General features: G+C 39.1%; 1 protein-coding gene across 1 annotated transcript in view; it reads right to left on the bottom strand.

The window, feature by feature from the left end:
- The window catches only part of LOC126100725 (midasin-like), a 229,874-nt gene that overhangs the window by 70,526 nt on the left and 138,684 nt on the right, over positions 1–20,664 (bottom strand). Inside the window, exons 22-24 of the mRNA XM_049911344.1 lie at positions 9,499–9,751; positions 9,104–9,226; positions 6,324–6,511 (exon numbers count right to left, since the gene is read on the bottom strand). Coding sequence (XP_049767301.1) covers positions 6,324–6,511; positions 9,104–9,226; positions 9,499–9,751 — 564 coding nt within the window. The remainder of the gene's footprint in view (positions 1–6,323; positions 6,512–9,103; positions 9,227–9,498; positions 9,752–20,664) is intronic.

Below are 20,664 nucleotides of genomic sequence, written 5' to 3'. Positions count from 1 at the left end.
ACGACTCACGCCCGGTACTCACAGCTTTACTTCTGCCAGTACCTCGTCTCCTACCTTCCAAACTTTACAGAAGCTCTCCCGCGAACCTTGCAGAACTAGCACTCCTGAAAGAAAGGATACTGCGGAGATATGGCTTAGCCACAGCCCCCAGGAACAGTGAATGCGTAAGTAGAAGTAGATCCATATCCTAAACCAAGAACTGATGAATTGTTCATGCAGCTTTGAATTCAGCAATGTTTTTCCATGACAGATTTGTCCAACACTTATTTTTGCCCTCCCCCTTCAGACCAAGAGCCCCAAAAAATTACTTATGTCATCAACACTCGTTTCAGGGTGCACCAATACAACAGGTTACAATTCAGGTGCCCCAGCAACAGTCCAAAGATGTCTGGAACAACTTATTAAACCTATTCCACAATATGTTAATTACCTTGATGACAATATCATCACAGATAAAACAAATGATGAACATCTGCATAGTATATAACTATTGTCTGAGCAGTTTTCACAGCAAAGTCTTAAATGTAGCAATTCCAAATGTTCTCCCTCACCCCTTACAACCTATTGTGACATATGTAAGGCACATCAAAAGCAAGGAAGGTCTCAAACCAAATTACGAGAATCTCAGAGCACTTGAAAAACTGGAATTTCCCAGCAAACTAAAATTTTCTGATGAACTGAAACTCAAACCTGAGATCTCTGCCTTTAGTGGAGCAAGTGCTCTACTGAGCTTTACTACCACCAGAGCCTCTTCTTCTACCTTCCCAATTTCACAGAAGTTCTCCTGTGTACTTTGCATGACTTGCCCTCCTGGAAGAAATGATATTTAGGAGACATGGATTGCCACTCCCTGAGGGATTGTTTCCAAAATGAATTTTCACTCTGCAACAGAATGTGTGCAAATTTGAAACTTTCTGGTAGATTAAAACTGTGTGTTAGATCAAGACTCGAACCTGAGGCCTTTGTCTTTTGCAGGGAAGTGAAGCTGTGAAGGTAGATTGTGAGTACTGCTTAAATACTTCAGTCAACAGAACTCTTGCCCACAAAATGTTTCAGGTCCGAGTCGCAGTCTGTTACATAGTTTTAATCTACCAGAAAGTTTCAAATCAGGACACAATCTGCTGCAGAGTGAAAACTCATTCTGAAACTGAGCAATTGCCTGCTCCCAACAACCTTGAAACATTTGCAAGTCCCTCAGTAAATAACATGTGATTTATACCTTGAGCAGCCAATATCTCTCACACTATGAGGACCTTAACTCAAGAAGGCACAAAATTTGAGTGGTCTCAGGCTCGACAAAACTTTTTTCAAAAACTCAAAACTAATAAAGACTAGTTGTGTCCTGGTCCTAGCAACTGGCAGTCTGATCCCATTAATTTCCAAATGGGTCTGAGAGGTTTTTGGTTTTTTCATTAAAACAATGTCACCAATAAAAGGGCAATATTCTCAAATTTAAAGGAAACTCTGACCATTATTTTTGATGTACATAAATCTAAAATCGTTGTATACAGCAACATCTTTCACCTTACTACTACTCACAAGTATTTTCTTTCCCAATTAGGGCCATAACCAAAGTGCCCGACTGAACGGCACTACCACTTTAGAACTGGGTCTTATACTTGCCAAATTTTCATTATTCCCTTTATTAACACCCATTATAAAAACATTCAAATGCAGATGCATTATCTACATTGCCTATGATTCCTGATTGAGAGATCAACAGCAAGAAACTATACACTTCCAAATGGACAACCTGTGCAGAAGGTCCAGCCAGTCAATTATCATCTAAAGTTCAATGATAATTCACTGTGGCCTATGTGCGAAATAACATTGTCAGCTCACCTGAGGTTATTCGTTCGACTGCACTAAAGAGAACAAATCTGCCCCCAGTGTACTCAAATTGTGTAACCAAAAGGAATGTGGGGGAGAAATCGTGTCGACTTCTGGACCCTGCTGAAAAAGTGTTGGCCCAAGCAGCAAGTTCTCTCTCACATGTGGCCAGGTAACTAGGGCATAAATGGTAAACTTACATTTCTAAGGCAATTGCCTCTTGGGCCAACCGATGCTGACAGGTGGCCTTGCTAAACACGCAGGTTGCACCCAACTGTAACCTTTACAAGCAATCATCTATGAAATACTTGATTTTCTACCTGGATGCTCCCTAAAGATGTCCACACCTATTCTGCCCTGACTAATCACATTCTGCGCCTGTAAACATTGCACTGTCTAAGCCTTGAAGGAATTCACCATCACATCCAGAACAAAGAAACAGCTACAGAGCAGATTCCATTCTAAGCACAACAATGCAGTATGTGCAACAAGGGTGCCAACCATGCTATTAACAGAAGAACATCAACTCCTTTGCCACATGCTGCAAAGCAAGATAAATTCCAAGGTTTCAAAGGCATACTTTTCTCGAAATTTGAAAATGAAGTATGCAGGGTTTTTATTCTATCTTGCTTCTGACACTGTATTTTTAAATTACTATGCTAACTACAATGGGAAATTACAAGGATGAAAAATTTTGCTAGGAGGTATGTTTACTTGTCAAAAATTAACAAATACATTCTACATGTTGTGCAGAATCATCTAGCATGTAGAATGTATCAAACAGCAGCTACACAAAGTTTTTTGTTGTGGCTAAAGCTCACACGCCTGTGGAAATGTCTCCAGAGTGATTTTGCTGGATCTTTTCTGGGAGCTATGTGGCTCATTGTAAGAGATTCATATTCCCCTTTCCTACACGCAGTCAAGTTACCATGTACCACCACGGTAGACACTTTATTAGAAACTAGCTGACCAACAAGGCACGCCTGGGTATTCATTTTGCCAGTTTTCTATTAGAACTGAAAACAAAAAAATTAACTCTGTTTATAGTGTAAGTTTCTGTATACTGGATACACCTGCATCACATACCTAATCGCGATTTTGTAAATGTCTCTATGGCAATGTCTCTTCATAGATCTACAGATGTCTGTCGTTTTCCCCTACAGCCATTTGTAGTTCACAGCTGAGAGCTGTCAATAGCACTGTCAGGATTCAGGCGTCAGGGATTTCCTTACATCGACTCCACTGTAAGGGTGCTTTAGTAGTAAGAAATAAATGTATTAAAACTATATGCAAGATACGACTTTTTTTTTACGCATCTCGGTGTTTGTGATGACACATCTCGAACTACGTGTCATAGAATGACACATTTGTGTAAGTACTTTCAGCAGTGTATGTGGATACTGTCTGCAAAATGTGTTGTGGACAGAGTTAGTAGCAAGCAAGTAATAAATTTAAATGTCATGCATGATGCAGCAATTTTTTACGCATCTCACTGTTAATGACATCATATCTCCTGAACTATCATATGAAGATGGGTCTTACCCCCACAGTGACTGTTTCCTGACAGTAAGGGACGTGTGTACCAAGTCTGATTGAAATCAGTCCACTGGTTTAGGAGGAGATGTGGTGCACGCCGCACTCCCCCCCTCCCACCAACAACAACAAAAACACACACACACACACACACACACACACACACACACACACACACACACACACACACACACAGAGAGAGAGAGAGAGAGAGAGAGGGAGAGGGAGAGAGAGAGAGAGAGAGAGAGAGAGAGATTAAGGGTACAGTCCAAGCCCTTCTGACTGACAGATAGACAAGAATTTACAGAAACATATTACATTGTCAAGTGGCTGTTTGCAGTTCTTAATAACTTTCATTTAGTGTACATCAGTCAAAGATATATGTGGAACAGCTTTTAGCAATCATAATATTATAAAGGGTAATCAAAAAACTTTGTTTGAAGGCTGTACAGTTCAGAATTGGTATGCCAATCGGGCAACATCGCTGTAAACACTGACATAATCATCTCACTGCTGCAACAAGTTGAAGATACCCGTTTGGTTAAACACCATGTTCTGCTCCTGAAGAAGTCCATAACCACCAGCTGCACGTCCTCAGCCAACAGAAACTGTCAACACTTCAACACCATTTTTAAGGAACCAAAGACATGCTAATCGCATCGGGAGAGATCAGGACTATAGGGCAGGTGCTCGAGTGTCTCCCCTGAGTCGACATCATTTCTGTGTTACAATATTTGTTATATCATGAAGCACCGGCACCCAGAACTTGGCACACCATTCCGAAATTGGGGTTTTTGAGATACATGTTGCCCCATACGCATTCTTCATTCTGCAACAGATGTGTACCAGTGTTTGTCCATAGGCATCCAAGAAAAGAATAACAGCACACTGGTACTGTTCGACGCATTTGAAGATAATGTCACCACAGATCACATTTTTGCATTTACCGCACACGTGTTGGAAAGACACGAGTTCCACACTAAGCCCTTGCCTACATATCACAACAGAGTCATGCCAAGTTGCAGCAGCAGCAGCCTCAAATGGAAATTTTTTGATCATCCCTTACATTTTTCCTGAGACATTCGCAACAATTTCATTTAACTTGCAGATGATGAGGGTCCAGCTCCCATCATCTGGATGCCTGTATTAACCCTTCACAAGCATGCAGCTAAAAACCATAAACAGTCAGAAAAATAAAAACAAACAGTTATTCAGACACGAAGTTCTCATCTTACTTTAAAAACGGCAATTCCAGGTTCACTGCTCCGTTTATTCATGTAACCTTCCAACCATCAAAGCATTCCTTCCCTACAATGCTGAACACCAATCACAACAGCTACAAGTGGCATCAGCTGCCTCTCTGTGCACTGGCTAGTTCAGTAAATATGTATACCACTCCAATATTCTGCAGTGAGCCATCAGCCATTCTTCCCAAAGATTTTACAGGGGAAATGAAGAGAGAAAACATGCCAATGATTGTCAATGCAAAAGCATTTACATTCACCATACTAATGCAAAATCTAAAAAGAAGGCCCAAAAAAACGAGTTTAATGAGGAAATAAATAGCCTTTCATTGTGATGGCACACATATTATTATTGTTTACTGATAATCATCAGTGAAGTCTTGTATAAAATAAGTAATTCGCATCAGATGATTTGATTTCCAAATTTTCAGTTTTTTTCTAATTTTTTTTAGCCTCTTATAGATTATCTAAAAACCTCTAGTCTACAGAATGAAGTTTATGACAGCTAATTTTCTGCCAATGTAGTTATCAACAACTTCTACATCCCTGAGGGTTCATGATAGGAGCTATGGAATCCCACGAATGAGTGAATGAATGAAGCAGCAATTGAAGAATATAATTCTATAAAAATTAACACTGAAGGCGCTTGCATTCTACAATTGCCAAATTTGAGATGAATATGAATTACTGAAAACTTACTCAGTTTAGTACAACGTGTGATTTAGAGGAGGCATTACTTTTGTGTAAAGACTCCATTCAACTCTTTCCTTTCTTCTTTTCATATGAAAATACTGAGGTGGGTGTGGTATAATTAAATAGTTATACAAGGAGATTTGGTTCAGAATGTTAAGAATGTTGCATTTCGTTAACATATACTGGAAAAGCAGTGCCGTTCTAAAAGCATGATACTCACATACAATTTTAAAAAGTGATACAAAAGAACTACAGTAGCTACATAGGAATCAGCCTATTGGATGTAGTGGGTAAAGTGTATTACAAAATTCTGCACAAGTGGAGTGAAGTGATATTATGAAGCTTGGTATGTTAGATAAAAATGAAATTTAGGAAAGGCAACATATCTCCTTTGATAAAGCATGTTAAATCACAACATATTTTTAACAATATTACAAAGCTTTTTCGAATTTTCATATTTAAACATTGTATCCATCATGAAGAAGAGGGCATACCCAGATTTTACTCTGAAAATAAAGCAAACTTGTGAGATATTAATGGCAGCCCAACATAGGATGTCAAAAAAACAAAGTGGTCAAGATGGTTTCACTGATAATTTATTACAGTAATGGTAAAATTATACGGGGATGCATGCTGAACTGTTATTACAGCTCAAAAGTTGTTGTTTTCTAAAAAGAACTTACAAAATTCAAAAATTATGTTATTTTCTAATATGATGAAAATGTCATTTTGGCATAAATTTCATGTCCGGATCAAAATGGCTTCCTTTAACATTTCGGAAGTACATACCACGGACGTTAAAACTAGACAACAAAGCATACACATCCACTGTTGAAATAAAAATAACTGCTTCAAAATAATATAATTTAATACTTCTTGCAAAATAATAATTGCTCAGAAGATGCTACGAGAAGGAAACTAAATATTCAAATTGATAAATGTTATGACATGCCTTAATCGAACTGAATTTTTGCTAACATTTGTACCGAGACAGTATTTTTCAATTACATGAAGGCAACTTACATCATCTTGGCTACGATGCCTAACAGGACGTAGACCTCCCAGGAAATCAGAGCCCTCTGTGTGCATGTGACAGTTCAGTGTGTAGAGAGTGTGACCCTGTAGAGCTGCAAGGTACTGGACTACAGTTGTCTTTCCACAACCAGTTTCACCCACCAGAAGCACTGGTTCATCGAACTCAAATGCTTTATCTGCAACAAAGTGGTACGAGTTCAATATAGAACAGTTTTCAAACACACACAACATAAAACATTAAAAAAGACAGAGAGAGCTGCACAGATTACTGAACTGGCTACTGCACCTACAGCCCACAGCTGACATCGAGAGCACCACATGCCCACAGCATTACACCGACGACACCTGGTGTGGATAGCGTCTTTATAAGGAGGTGCATGGGTCTCTGGGCCTTCAGTTGTCAGTAGCATCGAGATGTGTAATATGCTTTCATATATTCTAGTTGATGTCACTCTGTGACTTAATAAATTTGTCTCTCTTTCACAGTCGTGTCTTTTGTCACGTTCCTTGTATGACGAGAAGTGGTGATGCGTGAGGATCGAATTTTCATACAACTCGGGTTTTGTGGTTTTCCTGCCGTTTGTCTCTCCCGTGCGAGATTTACTGCAGCTACTTCTGCAACAATAGCAGGTACATACAGCCATGCTGGAACAGTTATCAGCTACATTGAGCCAGGCTGAGCTACTGGATATTTCCCCCACAGGTGGTGCCACAAAGTTCCTTCGCAATGGTCGGTCCCTACACAGTCTCGGGAAAGAGTTCGCAATGAGTTCACCGATTCTTTTTGGTCACTTTCTGGTTATTGGCAACTGATGCTCTTTTTCATTCTCCTTATGCTGTTCGTAGTCAGTCTGAGATAGCAGATGTGACTTCAGGGCCCTGTTGAAGATATTATCCATATAAGGCTTGCCTTGCACCCCAGTTTTGGAGAATGGTCCCCAGTCCATGGCACAAACTTTCAAGGCCTCTGTGCACACAATGGCATTTGCTAGAGCACAGTACCTTCCTTCCATCCAGAGTTGCGCAGGTACATAGACGATTTCCAGGCTGAGGAAGTTCTCACATTTTTTTTTCAATCTCTTACAGAATGACACCAATGGGTCCAAGAGCCCCACTGCGCTCCGGTACATTCATCAGTCGTCTGCACTGCTCGACCTTTTGCCGTCGGGTACGTCCTCCCAGCAGTGACAGTTTTGTCAACTTTACTGGTCAGCACACCAGCACGAGCCACGATGACTGGATGGCACCCTCACTGAATTCTGGCCTTCATCCACAGCTAGTGTGGTCACCTGGTCTTCAAAGCTCGCACTGAAAATAGACCCGGGGCACACCACCAGAATCAGAGCCTCTCCTATCCACTGCAGCCCACACCTCCACCCCTTGTTGTGGACTCCGACATCCAGACGGCTGCTGCCCCTTGTTGTTGCTCTGGTCCACCAGTCCCCCTGGGGCCTGCGGGCAGCAGGCTTGCCCTCCTCCCATTCACTTCACCCATCCGAACAAATTGGGAACTTCTCGTACCTTCGGCTGCCGCCCTCAGCACTACCCTGGACATCTCTTCAGTAACATCATTGTGGACAGCAATGCCCGGTCTTTCCCCTCGCAAGGAAAGAGGAATGTAATAACCCACCATTCACTGCACCTACCACATCAGCGAACTAAGTCAGACCACTGCAGCAAGCTCAGTGTGCGCCAACATTCCAGCAGTGCACACGCAATTAACCATGGCGGCCGCCAGTGACAGCCCGGTCACCAACCACCGTCTCCAGGTCTGCTGTGCACACGCAGCACTACACCAGCAACACGTGACACGGATGGGACCTTCATAAAGCCTGCGCGCCCTCAGTCGTTAAGTGTCGAGACGTGTAATATTCTAGTTGATGACGTTCAGTGATCCAAGAATTTTTTATCTCTTTTACGGCCCTGTGTTTCCTTATGTTCCTAGTTAGAACAGAACTTTTGATGTTGTCATGTTTGGAAAGGGACCGGGGCCATAAATGTTTTGTATCATACATCTTACTTGCAATTTGTAAATACAATGTTGTGTTATAAATTAAATGATAAACAACATTTTGTAATGTCCTAACAACAAAATGTATCAGTGTGTAGATCAACTCTATGTATCGTGTTTTTGTATGTATGTATGTACAGTGGATAACTGATCTGGTGCTAGTTACTGTGTGAGTATGCTGTTAATGTGTAACACAAAGCAATGTTGAAAAGTGGCTGCTGTTAAGTATGTCAGAAATGCAAGATGCTGTGCTGACAGCTGATTTTAAGTGAGCAATGACTGAACTGCGTCGGAAAATGCATTTTGTTGGCCTGAATTTAAACTTGTGTCTTAAGCTAACCACAACCTCATGATGTGCAGTGTATTTGAGAAAACGGCAGTCAGTAATCCACGGCAGAACAAAAATCACAATCGCTTTGTTGACAGAGATTAAAGCTAACCTCTACAAGCAAACAACACGGAAAAAAAAAATCAGTTTCAGAGCTAGAAGCAAACAGGAATGTCTTGCTATAATCAGTTGTCTGAATATATCCTTACTCTGGATACATGAGCTGCTGCATTACCAACCAATGAGCACCCCTGGTAGGCACTTGGTTGCAGATTATAGGTAACATAAGCAGCTTCCAAATCCAAATTCGCCGCTGATTACATAACATGACAGTGTCTCCACAAACAGGACAACACTGTTTATTAGCTGATGGTTAAAGTACATAATTAAATCCGAATATTGGTTAAAGGAGAAGAACACAATACTTACATACAAGTACTGCCATTCTCCGCATAGCTTGTGTCCACACAATACCACTGTCTGGATTTTTACTGCTAAGAGCTTTAATTTTCTGCAGAATTGGCGACGTAACCAAGGATGTGTTGTCTGTGACTAAAAACAATTAAATGAACATATGTAATGTGAGAACAATTCGAAATGTAGAAAATTATAACTTGTGTATGATAGAAGTATCACTGTCAAAGGCCTACATGCATAGATAATAATGGAAGAACACAACTAAAACTTCAAAAGAGCCTACATAAGATGTACAAATTTGCAGAAGAAATGTATTAACTATGAGAAAAGCAAATGCTTTCAGATTGTGTTTATTTGTACTCAGCTAATGGCATGCCACATCATGTGTACAAGAGCTGAAGACTTACACGAAAACAGATTTTGTCGGTTGGGGGAGCTGCCAAAATGTTTCGTGATTACATTCCAGATCACTTCCTCCTCCTCCTTGCAGCGAACTCGACAGGCCAGTACGAGAAATCCTTCTTCAGCCATGTATTCTTTCCAGTCCTGGAAACCACTGCTGTGAGGAGCACGTCGGTACCTCTCCCCCCAGCGAAACAAGTCTCGAAGTGTCATGTATCCCTTATTTCCAGCAAAAGCAACACTGCTTCTCCGGTGGACCTAAATCAAACAATAATTATTGCTGCAACCATTTGTTAGAAAAGACAAACCAATGGTTAAGCTCTATCTTTTACACACACACACACACACACACACACACACACACACAGAGGGGGGGGAGAGAGAGAGAGAGAGAGAGAGAGAGAGAGAGAGAGCTTGTTAGGAGATGTGCTCGCTGGCTGGAGTTGTGTGATCCTGGATCCAGGCCATGAGCACATCTTGTCACTCACAGAATCTTACAAAGATGACATCAGTTGTTTAAATACGACACATAAAATAGAACTGTAAACACGGTTGGACACCAAAAATTATACCTTCTACGAGCCAGTTTGCAATGTTACCAGACTCATAAGTAATACAGCACCTTCAACTTTTATAGTCCTGTCCTCCTCAGTTGCGCACAATATTACGGTATATTAATAATTTTTACTTATGGACAGTCTGACAGCAACTGAATAAAAAACAATTTTAGTGCCATACGCGTTTCGCCTTTATTTTCTGCAAGGCATCATCAGTGGCCTGGAATATGTACATATGTTAGCTATTTTATTTACATTTTTGTCATTGTGCCTATAGGTTATAAACAGTTCTGGTGTTTGGTATTTCCTATTAAGTAGTAATGTTTTGAACTGTACTTACAGGTTGCGTGGGCAATTTCCTACATATTACGCTCCTGTTGCATATCAGGAACACTAGCAAACAATGACTGCATTACTACACAGAATTAGTACAGAAGTACACAATAAAAACATAACATAAACACATCAATCGCTTCTGCTAAGAAATTCATCAAAAGAGTAGAAGGAGCCGACCACTAATAAAGCCTTTAGACTCTTCTCAAGCTGAACTTTTCCTTCTTACCATACAGTTGCCTCTCCCATCATCTGCTGCTGCTCGCAGTCTGGCTTCTGCTGTTGACATTGTGTGTGTGTGTGTGTGTGTGTGTGTGTGTGTGGCCTATTTTCAAGAAAGACCTGATTGGCAGAAAGCTCATTTTGTGACAGTCTTTCTGTTGTGCCTATCAGTGACTCAGTATCGCCGCTATATGGTGAGTAGCAACTATCCTTTTCATAATATTGTTATTACTAGTTAAACTTTTTCATTAAACAGCCCTCTGCAGTACGTTCTTGAGCTCACACTGCAAATAATTCGTACTGCACATTTTTGGGTCTTACAGGTTGCGTGGGCAATTTCCTACATATTACGCTCCTGTTGCATATCAGGAACACTAGCAAACATTTTCATCAGTCACCTAGAAAATCAGATATTTGATAAGACAACCACAAATGAAAGTTTCAAAATCATATATTGGTACAGATATGTGGATGACATTATTTGTCTGGTAGATGAGCCAAGTGAAAAAATAGATGAACTCCATTCAGAAATAAACAAAGCTCATCAGAACATAAAATTCACACTTGAAAAAGAAAAAGAAAATCAAATAAATTTTCTTGACATTACAATTAAAAAAGAAATTGGTAAACATACATTTCAGAAACTTGCAGCACTAAGACAGATGTTACATAGATTAAACAGAATCCCACTCAGCAAGATAAACCATGAACAAGAAATGAGTACAATCATACAAATAGCTAGGAACAACGGGTATGACACACATGTGGTACACAAGCTCAATCAAAAAATAAAAACGCAAATAAAAAACAAACACAACAGTTCCACAATACAAAAGAACTCACAAGCTGAAAACTCACACACTCACTCAACAACACACACAATGACAACACCACACAGAAAAGAACCAGATGGTACACAATGACCTACACACATAAACTAACACACAGAGTTGCAAACATCCTAAAGAGACAGGGCTTCAAAATAGCATATAAGCCTGGGCAAACCCTTCAATCACACCTAAGCCAGCCAGCTACCAAGAGAGACAAATTCCAACAATCAGGAATATATAAACTTGAATGTCAAAGTTGTGATGCAGTAGCCCGCATCTCGTGGTCGTGCGGTAGCGTTCTCGCTTCCCACGCCCGGGTTCCCGGGTTCGATTCCCGGCGGGGTCAGGGATTTTCTCTGCCTCGTGATGGCTGGGTGTTGTGTGCTGTCCTTAGGTTAGTTAGGTTTAAGTAGTTCTAAGTTCTAGGGGACTGATGACCATAGATGTTAAGTCCCATAGTGCTCAGAGCCATTTTTGTGATGCAGTATACATAGGCATGAGATGCAGGAATTTTCAAACAAGATACAAAGAACATATCAGATGTTGGAAGTATGAAACAAACCACTCCACATTTGCAGAGCATTTAAAACACTACAACCATCATCCTACAAACATGGAACAAGAAATGAAAATAATGAGAATAAGCAGCCATGACAAACATCTTACACAAATGCAAGAAAACTTCCACATCCAGAAAGCCATAGCAGAAAACAAACATGTGATAAATGAACACACACACATCAGCACAGGCTCCCTACTACACTTAGTAAAGGAAATGATAACATAAAACAAAAAATAAAAATAAATAAATAAATAAAAATAAAAAGAATAAAAAAAAGAGAACTCTTCCCCACATCATCTGGAGACACACACACACACACACACACACACACACACACACACACACACACACACACACTTCAATAGTTACACTCATAAGTTTGGCAATAACATTCGATCTTTGGCAAAAACATTTGACAGTCATCAACAGAAACCAAAACATTGCTTTAAAACAAGCGTTCTGTGCATAGTGTTGTGGAATGGCAAAAAAAACCGCAAATTGGCGTTCATAAGAAGAAGAACAACACCAAAAATGCAACAGGAGCGTAATATGTAGGAAATTGCCCACGCAACCTGTAAGTACAGTTCAAAACATTACTACTTAATAGGAAATACCAACCATCAGAACTGTTTATAACCTATAGGCACAATGACAAAAATGTAAATAAAATATTCCAGGCCGCTGATGATGCCTTGCAGAAAATAAAGGCGAAACGCGTATGGCACTAAAATAGTGTTTTATTCAGTTGCTGTCAGACGGTCCATAAGTAAAAATTATTAATATACTGTAATAATACAGCACCTTTTGCATGCAAAGCAACAATGCATAAAAGGAACTACAATTCATGCACAAAGTTTGCAGAACAGACAACGTGTCATTCCTATCCTCAGATGCTGTATTTACTGGTGCATCTTTCAAGAATTGACCTAAAGGGCATGTATGGCATGTCAGTGGGGAATCTGTAAGCAGCAGGAGGAATTTTCAGACAATGTTTCTCAATTCAGATTAAGCTTGACTACAAACACAGAGCACACTTAAGAACTGTCAGATTTGAAAGTTGCGCGACTGTTGGCATGCGAGTGGTGCCAAGACTGCCATGACCACAGGACAATCTGTCTGTACACAAAAGGAGACAAATATTAAGTAGTGAGTTAACAACCACTAATATCGACAATGCAAGACAGGGCTTTGTTACCACGTAAGTGACAGTGCCAATAGGCATCTGTGCAAAAAGGCTCTCACACAGTTAGGTGATATCAGTTTTGATACATAATGATCTGCACAATAGCTATAATGTTATTTTACTAAACGCTACCATTTTTGATCATATAACAGACCACCCTCAGGTATAAAAAATGACATCAATTACAGGACACGATTTGATGCAAGTCTTTTTTTTTTTAATACCTGAGAATGGTCTGTTGTTTATCCAACACCATCAGTTTTTTAATAAAGTGGTATTACAGCTACTGTGCAAAGCATGATTTTTCAGAACTCGACATTGACAAATCCAGCTACAGATCACAGTTGGCACCATCCACATATTTTCAAGTAACAAAGTGCTGACTTAAAATGTCCTCACAACAAGGGGGCTTCCTCTCATCTTGTAGTCTGAGTGACCTGCACTTCCCTTATAACCCTTTCCAATCTATTCCTCTCTCCTTCCCGAGGAAGGAACTATTAGTTCTAAAAGCTAGGGTAGTGTCATGTTATGTATCTACAAGATTAGATGTGCTTCACATTCCGGAACATGACAGAAAACAAGGATACACAATAAACATTTACAAAACAAGATCAGATGTGCTAATGTACCTCTCACAGATCCCAAATGAAATTTCCCTTGTAGATGTGTAATCAGGAAAAGAAAACCACACACTTTAAACATATTTGAAAGGACATAAAACTTGTCGCCAAATATTAAATGTTCAATACACTTAAGTATGTACGATAATTCTTAGGCTATTGTAGCCAGGCATCAACAAATGCAAAAAATAAAAATAAAATACATTTTATAGCACTTATTTACAATGACTGCATTACTACACAGAATTAGTACAGAAGTACACAATAACAACATAAACACATCAATCGCTTCTGCTAAGAAATTCATCAAAAGAGTAGAAGGAGCCGACCACTAATAAATCCTTTAGACTCTTCTAAAGCTGAACTTTTCCTTCTTACCATACAGTCGCCTCTGCCATCATCTGCTGCTGCTCGCAGTCTGGCTTCTGCTGTTGACAAGCTCATTTTGTGACAGTCTTTCTGTTGTGCCTATCAGCGACTCAGTATCGCCGCTATATGGTGAGTAGCAACTATCCTTTTCATAATATTGTTATTACTAGTTAGACTTTTTCATTAAACAGCCCTCAGCAGTACGTTCTTGAGCTCACACCGCAAATAATTCGTACTGCACATTTTTGGGCTCGAAAAGCTTTAGTTTTGTTTGATAAGTTACCCCAGAAAATAATCCTGTATGACATTATGGACTGAAGTTAGGCATAGTACACCTGCTTTTTGATTTTTTTTATCGTCTATGTCTGACAACATTTGCATAGCAAAGAGAGATTTGGTTAGGCACTTCAGCAGTTCTGAGCATATGCTCTCCAGAGCTACACTTATTATCAACCTGTAATGCCAAGAATATAACACTGTCAACATCACCTATTTGTCTGTCGTCATATTTAGGTATGTAATAGTAGGAATTCTTTTGCAAGTTATGAACTGCATATAGCATGTTTTTTCAATGTTCAGTGACCAAGAATTGGTTAGGAATCATTTACTGCTGCAGCCCCCTTAGATTGTTTGCAGATGATGCTGTAATTTACCATCTAGTAAAATCATCAGACCATCAATTCCAATTACAAAATGATCTACAGAGAATTTCTGTTTGGTGCAAAAAGTGGCAATTAGCACTAAACAAAGAAAAGTGCAAGGTCATCCACATGGGTACTAAAAGAAATCCAATAAATTTTGGGTATACGATAAATCACACAAATCTAAGGGCTGTCAATTCAACTAAATACCTAGGAATTACAATTATGAGCAACTTAAACTGGAAAGACCACATAGATAATATTGTGGGGAAGGCGAAACAAAGACTGCGCTTTCTTGGCAGAACACTTAGAAGATGCGACAAACCCACTAAAGAGACAGCCTACATTACACTTGTCCGTCCTCCGCTGGAACATTGCTGCACAGAATGGGATCCTTACCAGGTAGGATTGACGGAGGACATCGAAAAAGTGCAAATAGGGGCAGCTCGTTTCATGTTATCACACTATAGGAGTGAGAGTGTCACTGACATGATACGCGAGTTGGGGTGGCAGTCACTGAAACAAAGGCGGGTTTCTTTGCAGCGAAATTTCAATCACCAACTTTCTCTTCTGAATGAGTAAATATTTTGTTGACACCCGCCTACGTAGGGAGAAATGATCATCATAATAAAATAAGAGAAATCATAGCTTAAATGGAAAGATTTAGATGTTCCTTTTTCCCATGTGCCATTCGAGACTGGAATGGCAGAGAAGTAGTATGAAAATGGTTCGATGAACCCTCTGCCAGGCACTTAAGTGTGAATTGCAGAGTAGCCATGTAGATGTAGATGTAGATTAATGTTATGAAAATTTCATAAGCCGACCTTTGTAAGACTATACTTGATCTGTTATTTCTTGCAGTCTTTGTATCATCTGCTAACAAAACAAACTTGGTATCTGGTAATGTTACTGATGAAAGGTCATTGGTATACATAAGGAAAACTAAGGTCCCTGAGATGGAACTTGGAGTGACACCCCATGTTATTGGTTCCCAGTTGGATGATGGCTGACAGCTTAATAAACGTCTCTTTCCTATTGGTGCCCTTTGTTTTCTGTCAGAGATATATATGATTTGAACCATTTTTGCAGCATTTCCTGATACACTGTAATATTATAATTTACTTAAAAGCATGCTGTCATGTACACAGTCAAATGCTTTTGACAGATCACAAAACATACCAGTAGCCAGTAATTTATTGTCTACTGAATTAAGTACATTCTCACTGTGCATGTAATACAGTCTTCTCAATATCAGAACCCTTTAGAGATCCAAATTGTGACTTGGATAATATTTTATCTGTGGTCTTTTGGGTAAGAAGACAACTGTTTATTATCTTTTCTAAAATTTTTGAGAATCTGGGCAAAAGTGATATTGGATGGAAGTTTGATGGTATTTCTGTATCTCCTTTCTTACACAAAGGCTTAACTACAGCATATTTCAACCATTCAAGAAATGTTCCACTGATAAAAGACTGGTTACACAAGTAACGTAAAATGTCACTAAACTCAGAGCCACACTGTTTAATCAACTTTGTTGACAGATTATCATAGCCACAAGATTATTTTTATTCTAAGGATTATGGTAGACATTTCTTCTGCTGTTGCTGTGAGGGTTGTACTCGTATTATTGTAGTTATTTGTAGTGACTGGTCTAAGATCTTCCGTGGCAGCATCTACTGAACATGCCACTCCCTCTTCTCAGTAGCAGTTATGAAGTGCTTATTGGAAAGTCATGAACACTGCACACATCTGTTATCCATGTATCATTTACTCTTAATGCTATGTGCTCCTCTTCATCTCTAGTTCTATCAGTCTCTTCCTTCATTATATTCCATATTATCTTTATTTTTTTATCTTTTTCTGATAATGCATGATGTCTCTATTACTATCTTCAATGTTTTGCCATATGTTTTGTATTGATCTATAGTATTTAGATCACACAATGAAAAGTCCAGTATAGAATGCAACAATATTATGAAAAGGAAAGTTGCTACTCACCATATAGCAGAGATGCTGAGTCCCAGATAGACGCAACAAAAGAGACTGTCACAAATAAAGCTTTCAGCAAATAAGCCTGCGTCAAAAATGGACCCCACACACACACACACACACACACACACACACACACACGGAAATGCAACTCACTCACACATGGCTGCAGTCTCAAGCAACTGAAGCCGCACTGCAAGCAGCAGCAGCAGTAGTGCAGTCAGGTGTTGGTGACTGGGTGGGGGTAAGGAGGAGGCTGCTGTGCATGGGAGAGGGGAGAGATAGTACGGTAGGGGTGGCGGACAGCGAAGTGCTGGTGGGTAGAGGGTACGACAGCTACGTGCAATTGGGAGGTTAGATGGAGGATAGAGGGCAAGTGATGGGGGGGATGGGGGGGGGGGGGGGTGTTAGCAGAAATGGAGAGAAGTTAGAAGACAGGGTGCAATGGTGGACTGAGGGCTGTGTAGTGCTGGAATGGGAACAGGGAAGGGACTGGATGCGAGAGGACAATGATTAACAAGGGTTGAGGCCAGGAGAGTTATAGGACCGTAGGATATATTGCAGGGAAAGTTCCCACCTGCGCAATTCAGAAAAGCTGGTGTTGGTGGGAAGGATCCATTCGGCACAGGCTGTGAAGCAGTCACTGAAATGAAGGATGTCATGTTTGGCAGCTTGCTCAGCAACAGGGTGGTCCACTTGTTTCTTCACCACAGTTTGTCAGTGGCCATTCATGCAGACAGACAGTTTGTTGGCTGTCACGCCCACAGAGAATGCAGCACAGTGGTTTTAGCTTAGGTTGTAGATCACATGATTGGTTTCACAGTGAGCCCTGCATTTGATACGATACGTGATGCTTATGCCGGACTGGAGTAGTTGGTGATGGGAGGACGTATGAGACAGGTCTTGCATCTAGTTTGTATCAGTATTAACATTTAGCAAAAGGAACTGCATATCATGGTCTGAGAGGCTACTTATTATTGGTTTTTATAATATAATTTTGTTCATTAGGCATTTCTATAAAAGTATTATCAATGGCCATCTTTGACCCCTTAGCTGTTCTTGCTGGAAAGTTACTGAATGAATTTGAAAGACAATGCTGCTGACTGCAATAAGTTGTTAGTAGAAGAGTTTTCAAGAAAATCTACATTAAAATCACCAGCAACCACTAATTCTTTCTTTTCTGTTGTTAAATAGGACAGTAGGGCTTGAAAGTGATTTACGAACAGACTGAAAATATCCGCTGGTACTCAGTATATACTTACTATTATGAATGATTTACAATGAAATTCTACTTCTGCTGCACATGCTTCCATATGCTGCTGTAGATAATATTTATGAATTTCTACGTTATTAAATTTATGGAAATTCCTGACGAATGAGGCAACTCCTCCATCCTCCATTTCTGTCCTACAAAAGTGAGAAGTTAACTTAAATCCTGCCGCACTTAACACATCTGTACCAGTGGTCACACGATTTTCAGAGAGGCAGATTATGTCAGCCAAGTTAGATGACTCTTAATTCGTCAATGCACGTAAGTAGTTCAAAGATTTTGCTTCTTAGTCCTCAAATTTTTTTATGCGCTAAAAACAGTTGGCATTTCACACTGATTGAGATAAAACTCTGTGGAAATAAACAGACGGTACTTGTATATCACCTCCTGGAGATTAGCAAGTGCCACCAATTCTGCCTCATAATTTTATAGTTTCCTCAAGATAATTTCAATTTTTATACAATCACTACTTTATTTTGTTTGTAATTTATGTAGTATTTTTTTCACAAGGTTCTATCGTTTTTAGGTCCTACAATGTGTATGACCTTCTGTGTATATGAGAAGAAAAGTTTCCAATAAGCCAACGTGGTGGAATCATATTTGACCACTTCCTGTCTGTAAAACAGTAACAGGCAGAATAATTTTACTTTTTTCCTCCTGGCTCCACAGAAGAATATTTAGTTAAACAGGGAGGAGCTAATCATAAATCAGTTAAAAAGAAATAACAATATTCACATGACATACATACATGTCTTGTACATCTCTGGGGACAAGGATACATAAACATGATTTATTTAAATAACTAATATTACAGTTACTCCTTACATTTGAGAGTCCAACATTAACACACAATTTTATTTTGTGCAAAATCCAGATTTAGGCACCATGAAGTCACAGAGGAAATTAATTCAAGTAACACAATTACACAAAAATATGCTACTGACTGATTGAATTGACTCACTGATTCTGTTGTTAGTTCATGAAACAATTTACATTGTATGGATTTCATCATGAAAAACATCGAAATTTTTATGGTTTAAGATTAATTTCTTATACACTAATTGGCAATGGATTTTGTGATCTAGTTACATTTGTTTTCTAATAGTCTTGGCTAATTATTATTTCCATATACACATTAGAAACAGTACTTCTTATAAAACGTAAGCTGCTTTAATTTAGGTACTCCATTACCGTGTAAAAATTTTTATTTTGTAAATAATTTTCCAGTTTTGTTTTGAAAGAGTATCTATGTCTTTTATATGCTGTGGTAATTTATTATATAACATGATAGCAATGTTCAATAAACTCTGCTGAGTTTTAACTTTATTTTTTCTGTCCAGATGCAAACTGTAGCAGTTCCTGGTTTTATAATCATATACTAATCAATTTTTAACATAGTGGTCAATATTTTTTTAACGTACATAACACTCTGAAAAATATATTCACAAACTACCGTTAATACTTCTAGCATTTTATAAAGTTTAAGGCAGTGAGCAGTTTTTCCACTCTTGGTCATTATATGTATTGCTCTTTTTTGCAGTCTGAATATAGCTTGAATATTTTTCTTATTCATTCCCCAAAAAAATTATTCCATAGCTAATAACAGAATGAATATAAGCAAAATACACTGATCTGATGAATGAAATATCACATACTGAAGTAAGAATTCGGAAGCATAGCATAGCATAGAGATTCTATTACTAAGTATTTTTACACTTTCTTCCCAACATAACTGACAGTCAACATGCATTCCCAGAAAGTTTGTACTTTCCACACATTATCTAACTTCATTATTTATTTTCAGGTTGTGTAATCTGGCTTTTTGTTTATGTAGAAGTTCATGGTGCTTGTTTCCTTTATATTAATTGTTACTCTATTGTTTATTTTCCATGCGCATATGCAGCTAAGTACTCTATTGTTTATTTTCCATGCGCATATGCAGCTAAGTGTTTCTTCACGTTTCTCTCTTAGTGCTTCAAGTGATTTCTCTGTGATCAGTATGTTACAGTTATCTTCAAACAACAATGTTTGTCCACATTTGATATTTTCTGTACCCCTATATTTATATATTTAGGGTCAGAATTATGTTTGAATATATTTTTGGAGCTACTTGATATTTGGGTAATTTCAGTCAAATGCACTATATTTTCTAGGTATGATTGAAACCACTTTATCATCCCCCCCTCCCCCCCCCCCCCCCCCCCAACCATTAGCAGTTCATTTTGCTTATTTAACAGTATTTTGTGCTCAGCTGTGTTGAAAGATTTGGTTAGATCAAATAATATACCTGCTGTATAATTCCCTCTATCCAATGCATCTAGAACACGTTCTGTTAGATACGCTGTTCCCAATTCAGTACCGCTCCCTGCTTGGAAATTGAACTGGTCACTAGAAAAGAAGTTGTAATTATTTAAATAGTTCACAAGTCTACCTTTTACCACAGTTCCAGAGAAGGAAAGATGCCACTCACCATATAGCAGAGATGCTGAGTTGCGATAGGTACAATAAAAAGATTCACACAATTATAGCTTTCGGCCATTAAAGCCTTTGTCAGCAGTAGACACACCTGCACACATACACACACGTACACTCACG

The sequence above is a fragment of the Schistocerca cancellata genome, chromosome 9, assembly GCF_023864275.1.
Source record: "Schistocerca cancellata isolate TAMUIC-IGC-003103 chromosome 9, iqSchCanc2.1, whole genome shotgun sequence".
NCBI classification, from domain to species: domain Eukaryota; kingdom Metazoa; phylum Arthropoda; class Insecta; order Orthoptera; family Acrididae; genus Schistocerca; species Schistocerca cancellata.
This window is presented reverse-complemented; position numbering and strand designations above follow the sequence as displayed.